Below are 16,808 nucleotides of genomic sequence, written 5' to 3' on the forward strand. Positions count from 1 at the left end.
GACAACCGTTTAGATATGAGCCAGCAGTGTGCAGCAGCTGCTAAAAAAGCCAACACAGTTCTGGGCTGCATAAACAGATAGAATCAAGATCACATGAAGTGTTAATACCACTTTATAATGCCTTGGTAAGGCCACACTTGGAATATCGCATCCAGTTTTGGTCGCCACGATGTAAAAAACATGTTGAGACTCTAGAAAGAGTGCAGAGAAAAGCAACAAAGATGATTAGGGGACTGGAGGCTAAAACATATGAAGAACAGTTACAGGAACTCGGTATGTCTAGTTTAATGAAAAGAAGGACTAGGGGAGACATGATAGCAGTGTTCCAATATCTCAGGTGTTGCCACAAAGAAGAGGGAGTCAAACTATTCTCCAAAGCACCTGAGGGTAGAACAAGAAGCAATGGATGGAAACTAATCAAGGAGAGAAGCAACTTAGGAGAAATTTCCTGACAGTTAGAACAATCAATAAGTGGAACAACTTGCCTGCAGAAGTTGTAAATGCTCCAACACTGGAAATTTTAAAGAAAATGTTGGATAGCCATTTGTCTGAAATGGTGTAGGATTTCCTGCCTCGGCAGGGGGTTGGACTAGAAGACCTCCAAGGTCCCTTCCAACTCTGTTATTATGTTATGTTATGATGTTATTTATTATCTGATACAGTTCAATACCTTTCTGGCATTGTTCTTCCAAGAGAAAAATAGACAGCACTCATTCAGATCCAAACCTACCATGGCAGATGTCAATATCGGAAAACCAAATGGGGTCTGGTTGATAATACTAAATATAACTGTGAGAATGTCCTGGAAGCTTTATATCATATTGGGATGGAATGCCCCACTGGAGGCTCCCTGGTTTTCTGCAAAAACAACATCATCTTGAGGATACTGGTATCCAATGTCTAAATGAACTAGATATCTGGCCATAGGCTTAGCTACTCTAATAACCACTGGTGCATAATTTATTTATTTTCATGATTTTATTTATTTTTTTATTTATTTATTTATTTATTTTTTATTTATTTATTTATTTATTGGATTTTTATACCGCCCTTCTCCCGAAGGACTCAGGGCGGTTCCCAGCCAAGATAAAACAACAATAATATACAAATAAAACAATAGTTAAAAAACTTATTAGATATAAGGCCAGATTAAAACATTTAAAACCATAAAAAACCCATAAAATTTATATCAAATATTAAAAGTTTTTAAAATTCCTATGCCAGTCCTGCGTGAATAAACAGATAAGTCTTCAGCTCGCGACGGAAGGTCCAAAGGTCAGGCAGTTGATGAAGTCCAGGGGGAAGTTCATTCCAGAGGGTGGGAGCCCCCACAGAGAAGGCCCTTCCTCTGGGGGCCGCCAGCCGACATTGCTTGGCGGACGGCACCCTGAGAAGTCCCTCTCTGTGCGAGCGCACGGATCGGTGGGAGGCATTCAGTAGCAGAAGGCTACCATTCATATTCATATTCATATTGAATATTGAATATTCATATTATATATGAATTATCATTCATATTGTTCATTTTTAAAACAATTCACTGTTCTGGTGTTTTATATTTTGACTGGGGAATTCTGCGAGTCAAAGTCCATACAGCTTAAACCTGCCAAGGTTGAGAAACATTGCTGTATTTTATAATGCCCTATGAACTACATTAACAAGTAACCCCTGAAATTATTTAATTAACTGTTTACAGATTATAGCAATCTCATTTAAACTCAGTATTCTTGGGGAAAATATAACATGCACATGATACAATAAGTTCATTTTATTAGTCCTTTCTTGGTGTTTAGTTCTGGCTTCAGCACAATGATGAAACATTTTGGGAAGAAGATGCATCCCAATAACCCAGCACTGGAGGACAAGATGGAGAAGATCTCCACAGCCACCATGGCTTTTCCATTAGTACTCAGATAGGTTGGAACAAAGGAGACCCACACACTGCAGAAAACCAACATGCTGAAGGTGATGAACTTGGCTTCGTTAAAGGTATCAGGTAATTTACGAGCAAGAAAAGCCACAGTGAAACTGGCAATAGCCAAGAAGCCCAGATAGCCCAGGACACAATAGAACATGAAGATGGAGCCTTCATTGCATTGCAAAATCATGATTTCTCTAAGGGAATTCATGTCTAACTCAGGGAATGGAGGAGATGTTGCCAGCCACACAATGCAAAGACCTGCTTGAAGAAAAGAACAAGAAAGGACAACAGAAAGAGACAATTTTTTCCCCACCCATTTTCTCATTGAAGAACCTGGCTTAGTAGCCATGAAAGCGACAACCACGGTAATAGTTTTAGCTAACACACAAGAAACAGCAACTGAGAAGATGATGCTGAATGCCGGTTGACGGAGAAGGCAGGTTACTTTCCCTGGCTGACCAAGGAATAACAAGGAAGAGAGAAAGCAGAGCAGAAGGGCGATAAGAAGAGTGTAAGTGAGGTCCCGGTTGTTGGCCTTGATGATAGGGGTATCTCTACGCTTCAGGAAAATTCCGAGCACGCTGACTGTCATGAAGGAAAAGGAAACAGCAGCTGAGGCCAGACTGATTTCTAAAGGTTCTTCAAAGGACAGGAAACTCATGGTTTTGTTAAGGCATCGATCTTGCTCTTTGTTTGGATACTGATCCTCAGGACATTTGAAACAATCTTCTGTGTCTGGATAAAAAGATCAAAAAGACAATCATTTACTTTCTATTTCTTTCTGAGATGTTCTACGCTATTGTTTGAAGACTAGCATTCCTTTCAATCCCACTTAGCCATGGCTTTGTGTTCCAATCAGAATTTCTGAAATTTAGAAAATCAGGAGGGTTAGAGTCTTTCTCCCTCTCTCTCTCTCTCTCTCTCTTTCTCTCTCTCCAATATTGATTGTTATGGGGGTTTTTTCCTAGCCAATTTTACAACCATTAAGCAGATAATTTTCTATTTTCTCGATTACATTGTCATGCAGTTTTTTGGTTGACCACCACATAAAAGATGGCTGGGCCCAAAATTTCACTTTGGTCACCATGGCCTGCAGATGACATCTTTAAGGACCCAAATAAATAGTTTGGATTTTGAATTCTGGGACAAAAATGCCATACGAGAAAAGATTGGATATATGAATGCTGGGATCATGTGAAGTATCTTAGTATTCTGAAATATGAGAGATTATTAATAACTGAGGTTTATAGTGATTGCCCTTGTTTTTTGCTTTAAAGCAGGGTTAAACGGACTAGAACATTGGGTGCTAACTAACAAAATGAAATTCAACAGTGAAAAAAGTAAGGGTCTACATTTAGGCCAAAAAAACAAAATGCACAGGTACTGTATATTTGGTACCTTGCTCAATAGTAGTAACTGTGAGAGGGAACTTGGAGTCCTAGTGGACAACCATTTAGATATGAGCCAGCAGTGTGCACAGCTGCCAAAAAAGCCAACACAGGTCTGGGCTGCATAAACAGAGGGATAGAATCAAGATCACATGAAGTGTTAATACCACTTTATAATGCCTTGGTAAGGCCACACTTGGAATATTGCATTCAGTTTTGGTCGCCATGATATAAAAAAGATACTGAGACTCTAGAAAGAGTGCAGAGAAGAGCAACAAAGGTGATTAGGGGCCTGGAGGCTAAAACATATGAAGAACGGTTGCAGGAACTCGGTATGCCTAGTTTAATGAAAAGAAGGATTAGGGGAGACATGATAGCAGTCTTCCAATATCTTAGGGGTTGCCACAAAGAAGAGGGAGTCAAACTATTCTCCAAAGCACCTGAGGGTAGAACAAGAAGCAATGGGTGGAAACTAACCAAGGAGAAATTCAACTTAGAACTAAGGATAAATTTCCTGACAGTTAGAACAATTAATCAGTGGAACGACTTGCCACCAGAAGTTGTGAATGCTCCAACACTGGAAATTTTTAAGAAAATGTTGGATAACCATTTGTCTGAAATGGTGTAGGATTTCCTGCCTGGGGAGGGGGTTGGACTAGAAGACCTCCAAGGTCCCTTCCAACTCTGTGGTTTTGTTGTTGTTGTTGTTGTTGTTGTTGTTGTTGTTGTTGTTGTTGTTGTTATTATTATTATTATTATTATTATTATTATTATTATTATTATTATTATTATTATTATTATTATTATTATTATTATTACTTGATTTCATGGAGGGCCGCATCAGGGTTGTGTTTGACCTCAGAGGGCTCTCTCTCTCTCTCTCTCTCTCTCTCTCTCTCTCTCTTTCTCTCTCTCTCTCTCTCTCTCTCTCTCTCTGTGTGTGTGTGTGTGTGTGTGTGTCCGGGGATGGGCATGGCCATGATGGGTATTTGACACAGGGTCAAGATGCATTTTTTCCCCTTCTCTTTCTTTCCACAATTCTTTAATATAACCATTTTCTTATCTCTTCTACCAGATATTACTGGCAAACATTTGTTACTAATTCTTCATACTCCACTACACTTTTCATTTCTAAATTTATACCCCATTGTTTAATAGTAAGTTGCTTTTTCAGGCAGAAAAGCTATTTCCACTATTGCATTTTTATTATTCAACGAATAATACAAATGCAATAGCATGACTAACATGATGATACAAGATGTAACAGCAGAGGTAAATTTCCAGGATAGGGAATAGAAATGGCTATCAATTATAGATTGTTGATTGTAAATTAAATGGACCTACAGCATCTCAAATCCAGCATTAAACTTTAGTATCAACATAGGATTTTGCTTGTTTTCTAACCAGCACTTGTTTTCTAACCAGGTCCAGCACTTACTGGAAGCCACATAATTGTTATCCAGTCCAATCCAGTCCTCCTGCAGCACTCTGCTGGCTGGAAATGGGCCATGTGGGGGACACTTGGGTATAGTGACCAAACGTCCCGCTTTTGGCGGGACAGTCCCGCTTTTTAATAATTTGTCCCACGTCCCGTGGCATTTCAAAAAAGTCCTGATTTATTTTTCCATTTCCATTCTGAAAATGGGAGGCGGCAACGCTGGAGGAGGAGGTGGATAAGGGGAAGTGGCGGAGAAGGGGGCGCGAGATCGCCCGCTGCCTGGAAGAGCCAAGAGGAGAGCCGAGCCTGCCTGAAAGAGCCGAGAAGCAGCAGCCGCTCCTCCTCCTTCAGCCAGGTGGCGAGACTCAGCACGCATGTACAGCCCCCCCTCCCCCCTCCCCCCCAGAAATGGTGTCCCGATTTGCCATCGCTGAAATCTGGTCACTTTACACTTGGGGCCTCTGCAGGGCCCATTTTCAGAGGGCAGAGTGCTGCAAGAGGCAGTAGAAGCCAAAAACAGGCTGCATGGGGACAGCACGCGATCCACCCCATGGCCCGCTTTGACCCACAGAGGCATCACAGGCTGGCCCATTGATATTTTCAGACTAATCCCATGAGCCAGATCTAAGTAGCCCAAGGGCTGGATCCACCCGTGAGTTTGACACCCATGCTTTAAAGGGTGGAAAATCTCATCTTTAGTAAGAAAAAGAACAAATTGTACTTTTTTTGACAAAACAATTAGTTTGCAGCCCTTGTCTCCAAAATGTGCAGGTTTTCGTAACTGACCTATCTTGCTTGACATCTTCCCCTGTGGACACGGAATACAATCATAGCAGCAAAAGCTTTTCTCTTCAGATTGTCTCTTCCAAGATCCAGGCTGACAGTATTGATTGCACAGAGAAACTGGAAGAACCTGTTCATAACATGAAAAATGTTGCACGATTAGTTGCCAAGTTTTTAAGCTTTTCATCATTTCAAAATAGAAGCAATTAATCATCCTATAAAGGGAGTCAGGGCAAACAGAAATTATTTAAGCTTTTTTTTTTTTCATTATTTAAGGAAGTTGTAAAAATATAATAATAATAACAACAGAGTTGGAAGGGACCTTGGAGGTCTTCTAATCCAACCCCCTGCGCAGGCAGGAAACCCTACTCCAGAGAGGAGAGAATAGAATAGAATAACAGAGCTAGAAGGAATCTTGGAGGTCTTCCAGTCCAATTAATTGCTTAGGCAGGAAACACTACTCCAATTCAGACAAATGGTTATCCAACATTTTCTTAAAAATTTCCAGTGTTGGAGCATTCACAACTTCTGCAGGCAAGTTGTTCCACTGGTTAATTGTTCTAACAGTCAGGAAATTTCTCCTTAGTTCTAAGTTGCTTCTCTCCTTGATCAGTTTCCACCCGTTGCTTCTTGTTCTACCCTCAGGTGCTTTGGAGAATAGTTTGACTCTCTCTTCTTTGTGGCAACCCCTGAGATATTGGAACACTGCTATCATGTCTCCCCTAGTCCTTCTTTTAGTTAAACTAGACATACTGAGTTCCTGCAATCGTTTTTCATATGTTTTAGCCTCCAGTCCCCTAATCATCTTTGTTGCTCTTCTCTGCACTCTTTCTAGAGTCTCAACATCTTTTTTACATCGTGGCGACCAAAACTGAATGCAATATTCCAAGTGTGGCCTTACCAAGGCATTATAAAGTGGTACTAACACTTCACGTGATCTTGATTCTATCCCTCTGTTTATGCAGCCCAGAACTGTGTTGGCTTTTTTGGCAGCTGCTGCACAATGCTGGCTCATATCTAAATGATTGTCCACTAGGACTCCAAGATCCCTCTCACAATTACTACTATTGAGCAAGGTACCACATATACAGTACCTGTGCATTTTATTTTTTTGGCCTAAATGTAGAACCTTACTTTTTTCACTGTTGAATTTCATTTTGTTAGATAGTGCCCAATGTTCAAGTCTGTCAAAATCTTGTCAAGATCTATAAGCATTCCACATGCTTGCAGTCCATGCCTCATTAAAACTTTTGTGCCATTCAAGAATTGCCTTGAGGCATTTGAAATGCTTATTCTTGAAAAAGAATGAGAAACTGGAGGACCTAAAAGTTGCAAAGAGATTCACCAAGTTCTTCTCAATGGGTATAATGGAGGAAAATGACACATGTTTTAGGAAAATGTATGCAGCAATCTGACCCATTCAAGAATAAACATACCTGGTTAAAATCTTTGTGCCATACAATCAAATGTTCATTAACAATCAATTCATTTCCATCTGGAGCATTGGGATCTAATCTTCCAACTTTCACTCTGTGGGTGGATTTGTTTGAAAATGTAATTATGTTGATGATGTCTAATCCTCCTTCAATTTCCATATTTCCATTAAAGGACACTGTTTCTCCTGCTGAGTTGTTGAAAGAAATGTGTTGAAGAAATGGGTGCAGCTACAAATGAGGAATAAGGAGGAGGAGGAGGAGGAGGAGGAGGAGGAGGAGGAGGAGGAGGAGGAGGAGGAGGAGGAGGAGGAGGAGGTTTAAAGAATAGTGGGATAAAACATTTGATGAAACATTTCCCGTTCTTTGCAAATTTCTGTATGCATCTTGATGTGACAAATATCAAGAATTAGCATGGAGAGTATCACTACATACGGTAATGAGCCCACTGATTTCCATTTTCATGGATATAAAATAGGCACTATATTACTATCAATAGTATTTCACATATTCCTCCCATTGATTATAACCCAGTGGTAGGATTTACTGAGTGCAGAAGGACAGGACTTTTCTTATGTATTTATCATTGATTGATTGATTTAATCATAGCTATTTGAATGATACTTTGTGTCTGAAAACATGGTTGATCTCGTTTTGTGATCCAAGTCATTTTCTAGCAAATTTTTCACATTTCTCGGACAATTTTACCTTAAAAGGTGGTAGATCTTGAGGTTCTGGGATTTTATTCACCAATATTTTATTCTGACTGGATTTTTTTGATAGTAAGGCTTGCAAAGAATGAGCCACAGCATAGATACCATTATAGACACTATAACTATGACCTGTCATTTGCATTTCAAAGAGAGGTCCAGGGAGGCTGTCCAGATTCTCCTCCCCACTACATTTTTTAATGTTCATCGTTGGTGTTTCTGAATCAGAAAAGAAACAGTCAAATGCTTGCTCCCAAAACCCTTTTAGAAATCCATCTCTTTGTCTCCGAAAAGGTTTTATAGACTTCAAAAAACCTTTGAATGCTAGAACTTCACCTGAATGTGTCTGAAAAGAAATGGACCCATCAAACAATTGGAGATTCCAGGTCTTTACATTTGCTGTTAGTATGAAGTCAACTTGACTTGTTGTGATCCATACCTTTCTAAGGGATGCATTTAATTTAACTTCAGGATCAGTTAAAAATATGGCAGATATCATCCAGATAAGTGTATAAGACTCTCCATAGAGAATAAATATGTTTGCTTTACTGTCTGTGAAATGTATGTAAAAACTTTTAAGTATATCATTGAATGTATGGATTTCATCCAAAGAAAGCAGTGGGGGGATTCTTTCTATGAAGGCTGGACATATTCCATGCCGAGAAAGCATCTCCTGTAGCTTCTTCAAAAAGTGTTCTCCACTCTCATTTTTGACAGCAAAGAGTCCAATCCATTTCCATCCAAAATGTTGAAGCAATCGGATAATCCCAATGTATACAAGACCTTCATTTGGTGCCATAAAATAAAAAGAAGAAAAATGACTGATATGAAATTCTTTTGGGGGGAAGGATCCATATGGGAGCTAAAAGAAAACAACAACAACAAAAATCAACAAAGGATTTAGATTTTCTTCTGACTGTTCATCTTTGTGAATTAGTTTCCAGTACAATGTGGTTGAAAATGCAGCTAAATTTCTGTTATTATTTTTCTAATTGGAAGATGATCAAAAATCACCAAAGATCAAAAAATCATCAAAGATCAAAAAAGATCAAAGATGATCAAAAAATCATCAAATATCAAAAAATCATCAAAGATCAAAAAAGATCAAAGATGATCTTGAAATCCTGGGATTAGAAAATTTACAACTCCATCGACTTCGACATGACCTGTGTTTAACACACAAAGTCATCTATTGCAATATTCTTCCTATAAAAGACTATTTCAGCTTCAATCCCAATAATACAAGAACAAAAAATAGATTCAAGCTAAATGTCAACCGCTTCAAACTTGATTGCAGAAAACATGACTTCTGTAACAGAGTTGCTAATGCTTGGAACTCATTACCTGACTCCATAGTCTCTATTCAAAATCCCAAAATCTTCAACCAAAAACTGTCTACTATTGACCGCACCCCATTCCTAAGAGGACTATAAGGGGCGTGCATAAGAGCACAAAAGTGCCTACCGTTCCTGTCCTATTGTTCTCTTCATTATATCAAATTGATATAGTTGATGCATATTTTTTTACATACACACACACACACACACACACACATATATATTCTTCAAGATATGTTGTTTTATCTATGACAATTGTTTGTGTATACTGTTGTGACAAAAATAATAAAAAAATTAAAAAATTAAAAAAAATACCAGGAAGTTGAAATCTGTCTTTACCGCTACAAGTTAATTTTAATTTTCAATGTCTTGCTAAGTAGGGAATGAGATTTCCTTACAATCATGTTTTTGTGGAGACAAACACACGAGAATAAATACTTAAGAAGGCTCTTAATTAATTAAGAACTAGAGAAATTTCCTCATCCCTGGACATACCTGAGGAATTTTGTAGAACTCTACAATTTCTGCGATATGGGATGAAGTTTCTGATCCAAGTCCTCCAATAATGGCCACGAGATTTGTCTGAAGTCCACATTTGTAGTTGGGCAGAAATCTATCTGATTTGAAGAGCAGATCCAGGGTGGTCCGATAAGTCATCCTTGCATCATAGTAACTGTCGTGAATATGGAACCCAAGGGTAATATTGGGCAAGATTTCTTGATTCTCATTGATTTCCCTGACAGCAAAGGCCAAGGAAAGGAGATGTTGATAGAATTTTATAATCAGACTGTAAGTAAAGAATGTTTTATTTATTTATTTATATTTATTTATTTATTTTGTCACAACAATATATGTAGGTATCATACAAAAAGATTATATAGTATATAAACAAATATATGAGTAAATATAAGGAGGTATAAGCATATATATAGGAAGAAGAAAAGAAAAACAATAGGACAGGAACGGTAGGCACGTTTGTGCGCTTATGTACGCCCCTTATGGTCCTCTTAGGAATGGGGTGAGGTCAATAGTAGAAAGTTTTTGGATAAAACTTTTAGGATTATGGGAAGAGACCACAGAGTCAGGTAAGGTATTCCAAGCACTGATGATTCTGTTACAGAAGTCATATTTTCTGCAATCTAGATTAAAGCGGTTGACATTAAGTTTAAATCTTTTAGTTGCTCTAGTATTATTGCAATTAAAGCTGAAGTAGTCTTTAACAGGAAGGATATTACAATAGATGATTCTGTGAGTTAAGCTTAGGTCTTGTCGAAGGCAATGGAGTTCCAAGTTTTCTAAGCCTAGGATTTCAAGTCTGGTGGGATAGGGTATTTTATTGTTTTCAGAGGAATGGAGAACTCTTCTTGTAAAATATTTCTGGACACGTTCAATTGTATTGATGTCAGAGATGCGGTGAGGGTTCCAAACAGGCGAGCTGTATTCTAGAATTGGTCTAGCAAATGTTTTATATGCTCTGGTTAGTAGTGTGGTGTTTTTGGAAAAGAAGCTACGCAAAATTAGGTTTACAACTCTTAGAGCTTTTTTTGCTATGTAGTTGCAGTGGGCTTTGGCACTTAGATCATTTAACATGAAAACCCCAAGGTCTTTAACGGGATGGGGGTCGTCTGTAAGGTAATGTCCATCTAGTTTTGTTTTAGAAAGTGAATGAATTAATTGATCATCAAGAATAGCCATTTGTACCTGTGATCGGAATTTAAAAGATTAAATTCCCTTTATACTGGTTCAAAGTACCATGGAAGTCATTCATAAAAAAATACAGTATTTTATATTTTTAGATTTTCTACTAATGGCCAATGAGAATGATGTTGTGTCTTGTTTCATAGAGAGGAACCTAAACTTATTCCACTTCTTTATTTTAATCTTCTTTAACCATTTTTGTTCTTTCTTCCTTTTTCTGAGAAACTGTGTTAATTGTAAAGAACATTTTTTTCATTGCTTTTGTGGGGATGAGTGATCATTTCTGAACATCTTCTGATATTACGAATTCCTACTTTTATGAATTTATATTCTAGGTATTGTGAAGTGGTGGTGCTTTCTAAGATTGATTGTTCCCTTTCAAATAGTTTGCGTCCCAAGTAGGTAACATATTAAAAGCTTTGCAATGCTCTTCAGAACACTAAAGTTATTACCTAATCTGATAATAAAATATCTGCAAAAAATAACCAAGCTATGATAGCACCAAGGATTGTATAGTTTATACCTGAGCTATATGTGCTCTCTCACATTAGTAATCTAGGTGTCCCTTAAACATTCAAATTCATATTTGTATCACTTTTTTCAAAATAGTATAAAGACTCCCTCATTTCTATAGAGGCATAAAATCTGAAATTTCAGGGGGAAAAATCAAGAAATGCTTGGTCTGACTTATGACTTCATCTGCCTTCTTGTGAGACCCTTGTGAGCAAAGAAACTGATGTAGATATCTAGAAATGATCATTAGGTGAAGAAAGGTATGAGATTTGCTTACTCTGAAAATCCATATAACTCCTGAAATGGATGCTGATAAAACGAATGCTCTCTGAAGGCATAGATGATCTGTGAAGCCATCCCTCCAATAAGGAGATCTCCTGGTTGGTACCATTCATGTGGAACTGGGAAAGGATCAACCTCTGGACACTTGAGTGCATTCATTTTGATCACGGGGAACATCAGAAAGAACAGTACATCAACAGCTAAAAAATCTTCTAAAAGAGGTCTCCAACATATCAACCCACACCAATGGATCTGACTTAGCATCCTGGGTTTTCCCAACACGCCTCCTAAGAGAAAAGCATCAACCTAAATCTTTAACTTCAATGGAGATACAGAAATAAAGAATGACTGAGATTTCTACAACCTAAATCTGAAATTGGTCCGATCAAAGAGAGAACAGATGCTGGAGGAAACGAACCCAATAGATCTGTTTGACTCCTCCCACCACCTCAAGCTCTTCTTTGAACCGCAGTTAATTTATAACCTCTTTCAGCCATGTTTTCTAATTTTCACTGCTTTCCTGAAAATCTCTGGAGCTTTAAGCAGATAAACACATTATAGTAATTTGGACTCTTCAAGGAAAAGTTAATTATTTACTTCACAACAAACAAGATGTGGGAATCTTAATGCTATTATTTAGCTTAGATAGAACTGAAGAAACCTGCCGTGTCCCACTCTTCCTCTGACGGCCGGGTTGGGGAAGTCTGTATCAAGCGTGGCCACAAAGCCTCTGCAGCTTTGCCAAAGTTCTGTCAGAGTTCTCAGGGCAGGCAGGAGTCCAAGATGTGACTTCAGCTATCCAAATTAGACTTTACCTGACTCAAAGAATGCCAGAAAGCAGATCCTTTATATAGGCCAAGGGGTGTGGCTCCATGACTCAGCACTTATCCAGGCCTGCCCCTCCCTTCCTTTTGCTGACGTCGCCTCTCCATTCTCCGGAAGCATGGATCCGTCCATCCTCCAGCTGCTGGCAATTCCAGCTCGTGACTGGCTTCAGGCTCCTCATGTTCACATGCTGTGGGGGAGAGGTTTATTTGCTCGGTTTGTCCAGGCATGGTGCCAGGACTGTGGGCTGAAGGCATGCCAGGCCATTCGTCTTGCTCTGTCTGTCCGAGCATGGTGCCAGGACTGGGGGCTGAAGGCATGCCAGGCCATTCGTCTTGCTCGGTCTGTCCGGGCATGGTGCCAGGACTGGGGGCTGGAGGCATGCCAGGCCGTTCGTCTTCATTATCCATCCCTGGCTGAGATAACAGGAGATGAGAGGGGCCCAGCTGCAGAGAGGGGGGCGAGTGAGGCACAACAAAACCATTGTTGCTGAGAAAGGAATAATGCTTCTATTTTCATTAACCATTGCAGTGTTTCCCAGCCATTTATAGAATCAAATAGAGACTACAGCAACATTAATTGAGTGTATCAGTGTAAAAAAAAACAAAAAAACCAGCGATTTTAAAAATACATGGCCTTATAGAGATAGTACTTATTGTAGATAGGAGGTCGTGAAAAACTGAAAGAAGATAACAATTTCTCCCTGCACTTTGGTTTCCATGACCTGGTTTTTCTCTTCTCGGGTGTTGCGATGGCAGCAGGTTGCTGTTTAGCTCTGAAGGCAGGAGGCATGCTAGCACGACAGTCTTTAGCCAGATGCCCCTTACTGTTGCACCTCTGCCACACAGTGACCTTGTATCTGCATGTTGCCCTGTAATGTGGCCCTCTGCACCCTGCACACAGGGGTTGCCTCCAATCTGAATTGGGGTAGGCTCTTTTCTTGTCATCTTGGAGCCGGTAGATGTCATTTTCATCTTCCGACGACTCGATCAGCTCGCTGCTCTCCTGATGTACTGCGGCGGTTGGGCGCGAAATTGACACGTTTCCCACTCTTTTCAGGGCTGCAGCTGATTTCTGCGAGTTCTCTGCTGCTCTGGCCTCATCCAAGACCTTTTGTAGAGTGAGGGCCTGTGTGGCTATCAACCGCCATTGCAGGCTAACATCCCTCACTCCGCATATGAGCAGTTCCAACAGCACATCCTCCAGCTCTTGGCACTCACAATATGCGGTGGCTTTTCTGAGTGCTGCTACATAGTGGTTCACGGATTCGCCTTCTTCCTGCACTCTGCGGTGGAATTTGCGCCGCCGTACAAACTTAGACTGCACTGGGGCATAATGTGCCCATAGTGTGTTTTGGAGTGTGGCGCACGGTACCGCTTGAATTGCGACTGGTTCGACAAGTGCCTTGGCCGTATCAAACACGTCCATACTGCAATAACTGAGGAACAGTGCTCACTTGCGGTTATCAGACAGTCCCAGGAGGTTGTTCGCCTCCAAACGATTCATATAGGAGTCCCAATTGTTGGCAACTGGGTTGAATGGAGCTGGTGGAGCATAAGTGGTCATTATGCTGGCAGATGGTGATTCTGCAGAACAGCGAACAATGCTGGTCATGCCTCCTACTCCACTGGGACTCTGGTTTACTTGTCCTTATTCTTTTGATCCCACCTTCATCGCCAGTGTTAGATCTGATGGTGGAAGAGACAGTCACAGCTCTTTCAGTAAAAACAGCTCTTTATTAGTAGATGAGTACAACTCAACAACTTGCTTGTCTGGCAGCATTCTCTTATAGAATAGAATAGAATAGAATAGAATAGAATAGAATAGAATAGAATAGAATAGAATAGAATAGAATAGAATAGAATTTTATTGATTGGACACACAAGGAATTTGTCTTGGTGCATATGCTCTCAGTGTACATAAAAGTAAAGATACGTTCATCAAGGTACAACATTTACAACACGGTTGATGGTCAATATATCAATATAAATCATAAGGATTGCCAGCAACAAGTTATAGTCATACAGTCATAAGTGGAAAGAGATTGGTGATGGGAACTATGAGACGATTAATAGTAGTGCAGATTCAGTAAATAGTTTGACAGTGTTGATGGAATTATTTGTTTAGCAGAGTGATGGCCTTCAGGAAAAAACTGTTCTTGTGTCTAGTTGTTCTGTTGTGCAGTGCTCTATAGCGTCGTTTTGAGGGTAGGAGTTGAAACAGTTTATGTCCAGGATGCGAGGGATCTGTAAATATTTTCACGGCCCTCTTCTTGATTTGTGCAGTATACAGGTCCTCAATGGAAGGCAGATTGGTAGCAATTATTTTTTCTGCAGTTCTAATTATCCTCTGAAGTCTGTGTTTTTCTTGTTGGGTTGCAGAACCGAACCAGACAGTTATAGAGATGCAAATGACAGACTCAATAATTCCTCTGTAGAACTGAATCAGCAGCTCCTTGGGCAGTTTGAGCTTACTGAGTTGGCGCAGAAAGAACATTCTTTGTTGTCCTTTTTTAATGATGTTTTTGATGTTAGCTGTCCATTTTAGATCTTGCGATATGATAGAACCTAGAAATTTGAAGGTTTCTACTGTTGATACTGTGTTGTCTAGTATTGTGAGAGGTGGAAGTATGGAAGGGTTTCTCCTAAAGTCTACCACCATTTCTACGGTTTTGAGTGTGTTCAGTTCCAGATTGTTTTGGTTGCACCATAAGGCTAGTCGTTTGACCTCTCGTCTATATGCGGATTCGTCATTGTCTCGAATGAGACCAATCACTGTTGTGTCATCTGCGAACTTCAGTAGCTTAACAGATGGATCATTGGAGATGCAGTCATTGGTATACAGAGAGAAGAGAAGTGGGGAGAGCACACAGCCTTGGGGTGGGGTCCCCTGTGCTAATTTTACAGGTATTTGATGTGATCTTGCTTAGCTTCACCTGCTGCTTCCTGTTTGTTAGGAAGCTTGTGATTCACTTACAAGTCTGTTCCAGTACCTGTAGCTGGTTTTATAGAGGGCTGTCAGATGGCTTAACCAATGAGCTTCAAATATTTTCCCATTGTTTTGGAGGACCTGAGTGAAGCCTATAGCTCACTCCTTATATGGTACATAACATTCTTGGTGCCCCATTTATGGTTGGGGAGGAATCTATTGGAACTGTTGTGGCCCACCAGCAGCCAGCAGAGCTGGCAGCAGACTCTGACAGTGAAGAGGTTGGGGAGGAACATGGGCCAGTTCTGGATTCTGGGGAAGGCTCTGATGAGTGCTCTGCATCGGAGGCAGAGATGGGCCAGGGATGTCTGACAGTTATCAGCTACCTTTGGAGTTGGAGATAAGTGGGGCTGAAGAACATTTAGAGCCTGTTCCCAATGTGTGCATGTGCAGAGCTGTCAGGAGAAGGGAACAATTAAGGAACAGAGGTCAATTCAGGAATAAAGGCACACGGGGATACTGAATGGCCCCTCCCATAGGAAATAAATAGGGGCAAAAGGGGAGTGGTGTTTGCAGGAGACAATTAGTTCTTATTATTAGTCAGAAGATTTGCTTATCTGAAAGGCTTCTTGACAAGTATTTCCTTGTACAGCATTGCGTCTGGAAGCTATCGGCCTGGTAACTATCCAAGGACTGATAAGGTCTGTGGTTGTAATTCACCCTTTAAAGACTGTTTGCTGGGACTTTGCTGGATGTGAATGCTAGGAATTCACATTAGCCATATAAAAAGGGTTTTTTCGGGACAAGGAGTCTGTTTCATGATTTGGTGAAGCCTAGGTTAGAACAGGAACTGAAAAGCGGGTCCAAAGTGGCCCTATAACTCATCATTCCATCATAGATATGGAACCTATGAATGACATTAGTCAGAAATCTGGGATTCTCATTGAGTACCTTCACAGAGAACTCACCAATATTTTTGTAGAATTTGGTGAATAGAATAGAATAGAATAGAATAGAATAGAATAGAATAGAATAGAATAGAATAGAATAGAATAGAATTTTTTTATTGGCCAAGTGTGATTGGACACACAAGGAATTTGTCTTGGTGCATATGCTCTCAGTGTACATAAAAGAAAAGATACGTTCATCAAGAATCATAAGGTACAACACCTAAGGGTACAAATAAGCAATCAAATCATTTTAAGAAACAGTCAATATAAATTGTAAGGATACAAGCAACAAAGTTACAGTCATACAGTCATAAGTGGAAGGAGATGGGTGATGGGAATGATGAGAAGATTACTAGTAGTGCAGATTTAGATAAATAGTTTGACAGTATTGAGGGAATTATTTGTTTAGCAGAGTGATGGCCTTCAAGAAAAAACTGTTCTTGTGTCTAGTTGTTCTGGTGTGCAATGCTCTATAGCGTCGTTTTGAGGGTAGGAGTTGAAACAGTTTATGTCCAGGATGTGAGGGGTCTGTAAATATTTTCACAGCCCTCTTTTTGACTCATGCAGACTGGTGGAAATTAACAATCATATTATGAATCTCTGTG

The 16,808-nt window shown here is 39.9% G+C and overlaps 1 protein-coding gene across 1 annotated transcript; it reads right to left on the reverse strand.

Annotated features, from left to right (window-relative positions):
- Positions 1-1,649: 1,649 nt before the first annotated feature.
- Positions 1,650-11,659, reverse strand: LOC131197099 (vomeronasal type-2 receptor 26-like). The gene is made up of 6 exons (XM_058180738.1): positions 11,496-11,659; positions 9,503-9,743; positions 7,669-8,532; positions 6,964-7,191; positions 5,531-5,657; positions 1,650-2,653 (listed from the first exon to the last, which is right to left on the reverse strand). The coding sequence occupies exons 1-6, from the start codon at positions 11,657-11,659 to the stop codon at positions 1,761-1,763; spliced, it is 2,517 nt and encodes an 838-aa protein (XP_058036721.1). The 3' UTR covers positions 1,650-1,760.
- Positions 11,660-16,808: the final 5,149 nt, after the last annotated feature.

This window comes from Ahaetulla prasina, chromosome 4 (genome assembly GCF_028640845.1).
Source record: "Ahaetulla prasina isolate Xishuangbanna chromosome 4, ASM2864084v1, whole genome shotgun sequence".
Classification (NCBI taxonomy): domain Eukaryota; kingdom Metazoa; phylum Chordata; class Lepidosauria; order Squamata; family Colubridae; genus Ahaetulla; species Ahaetulla prasina.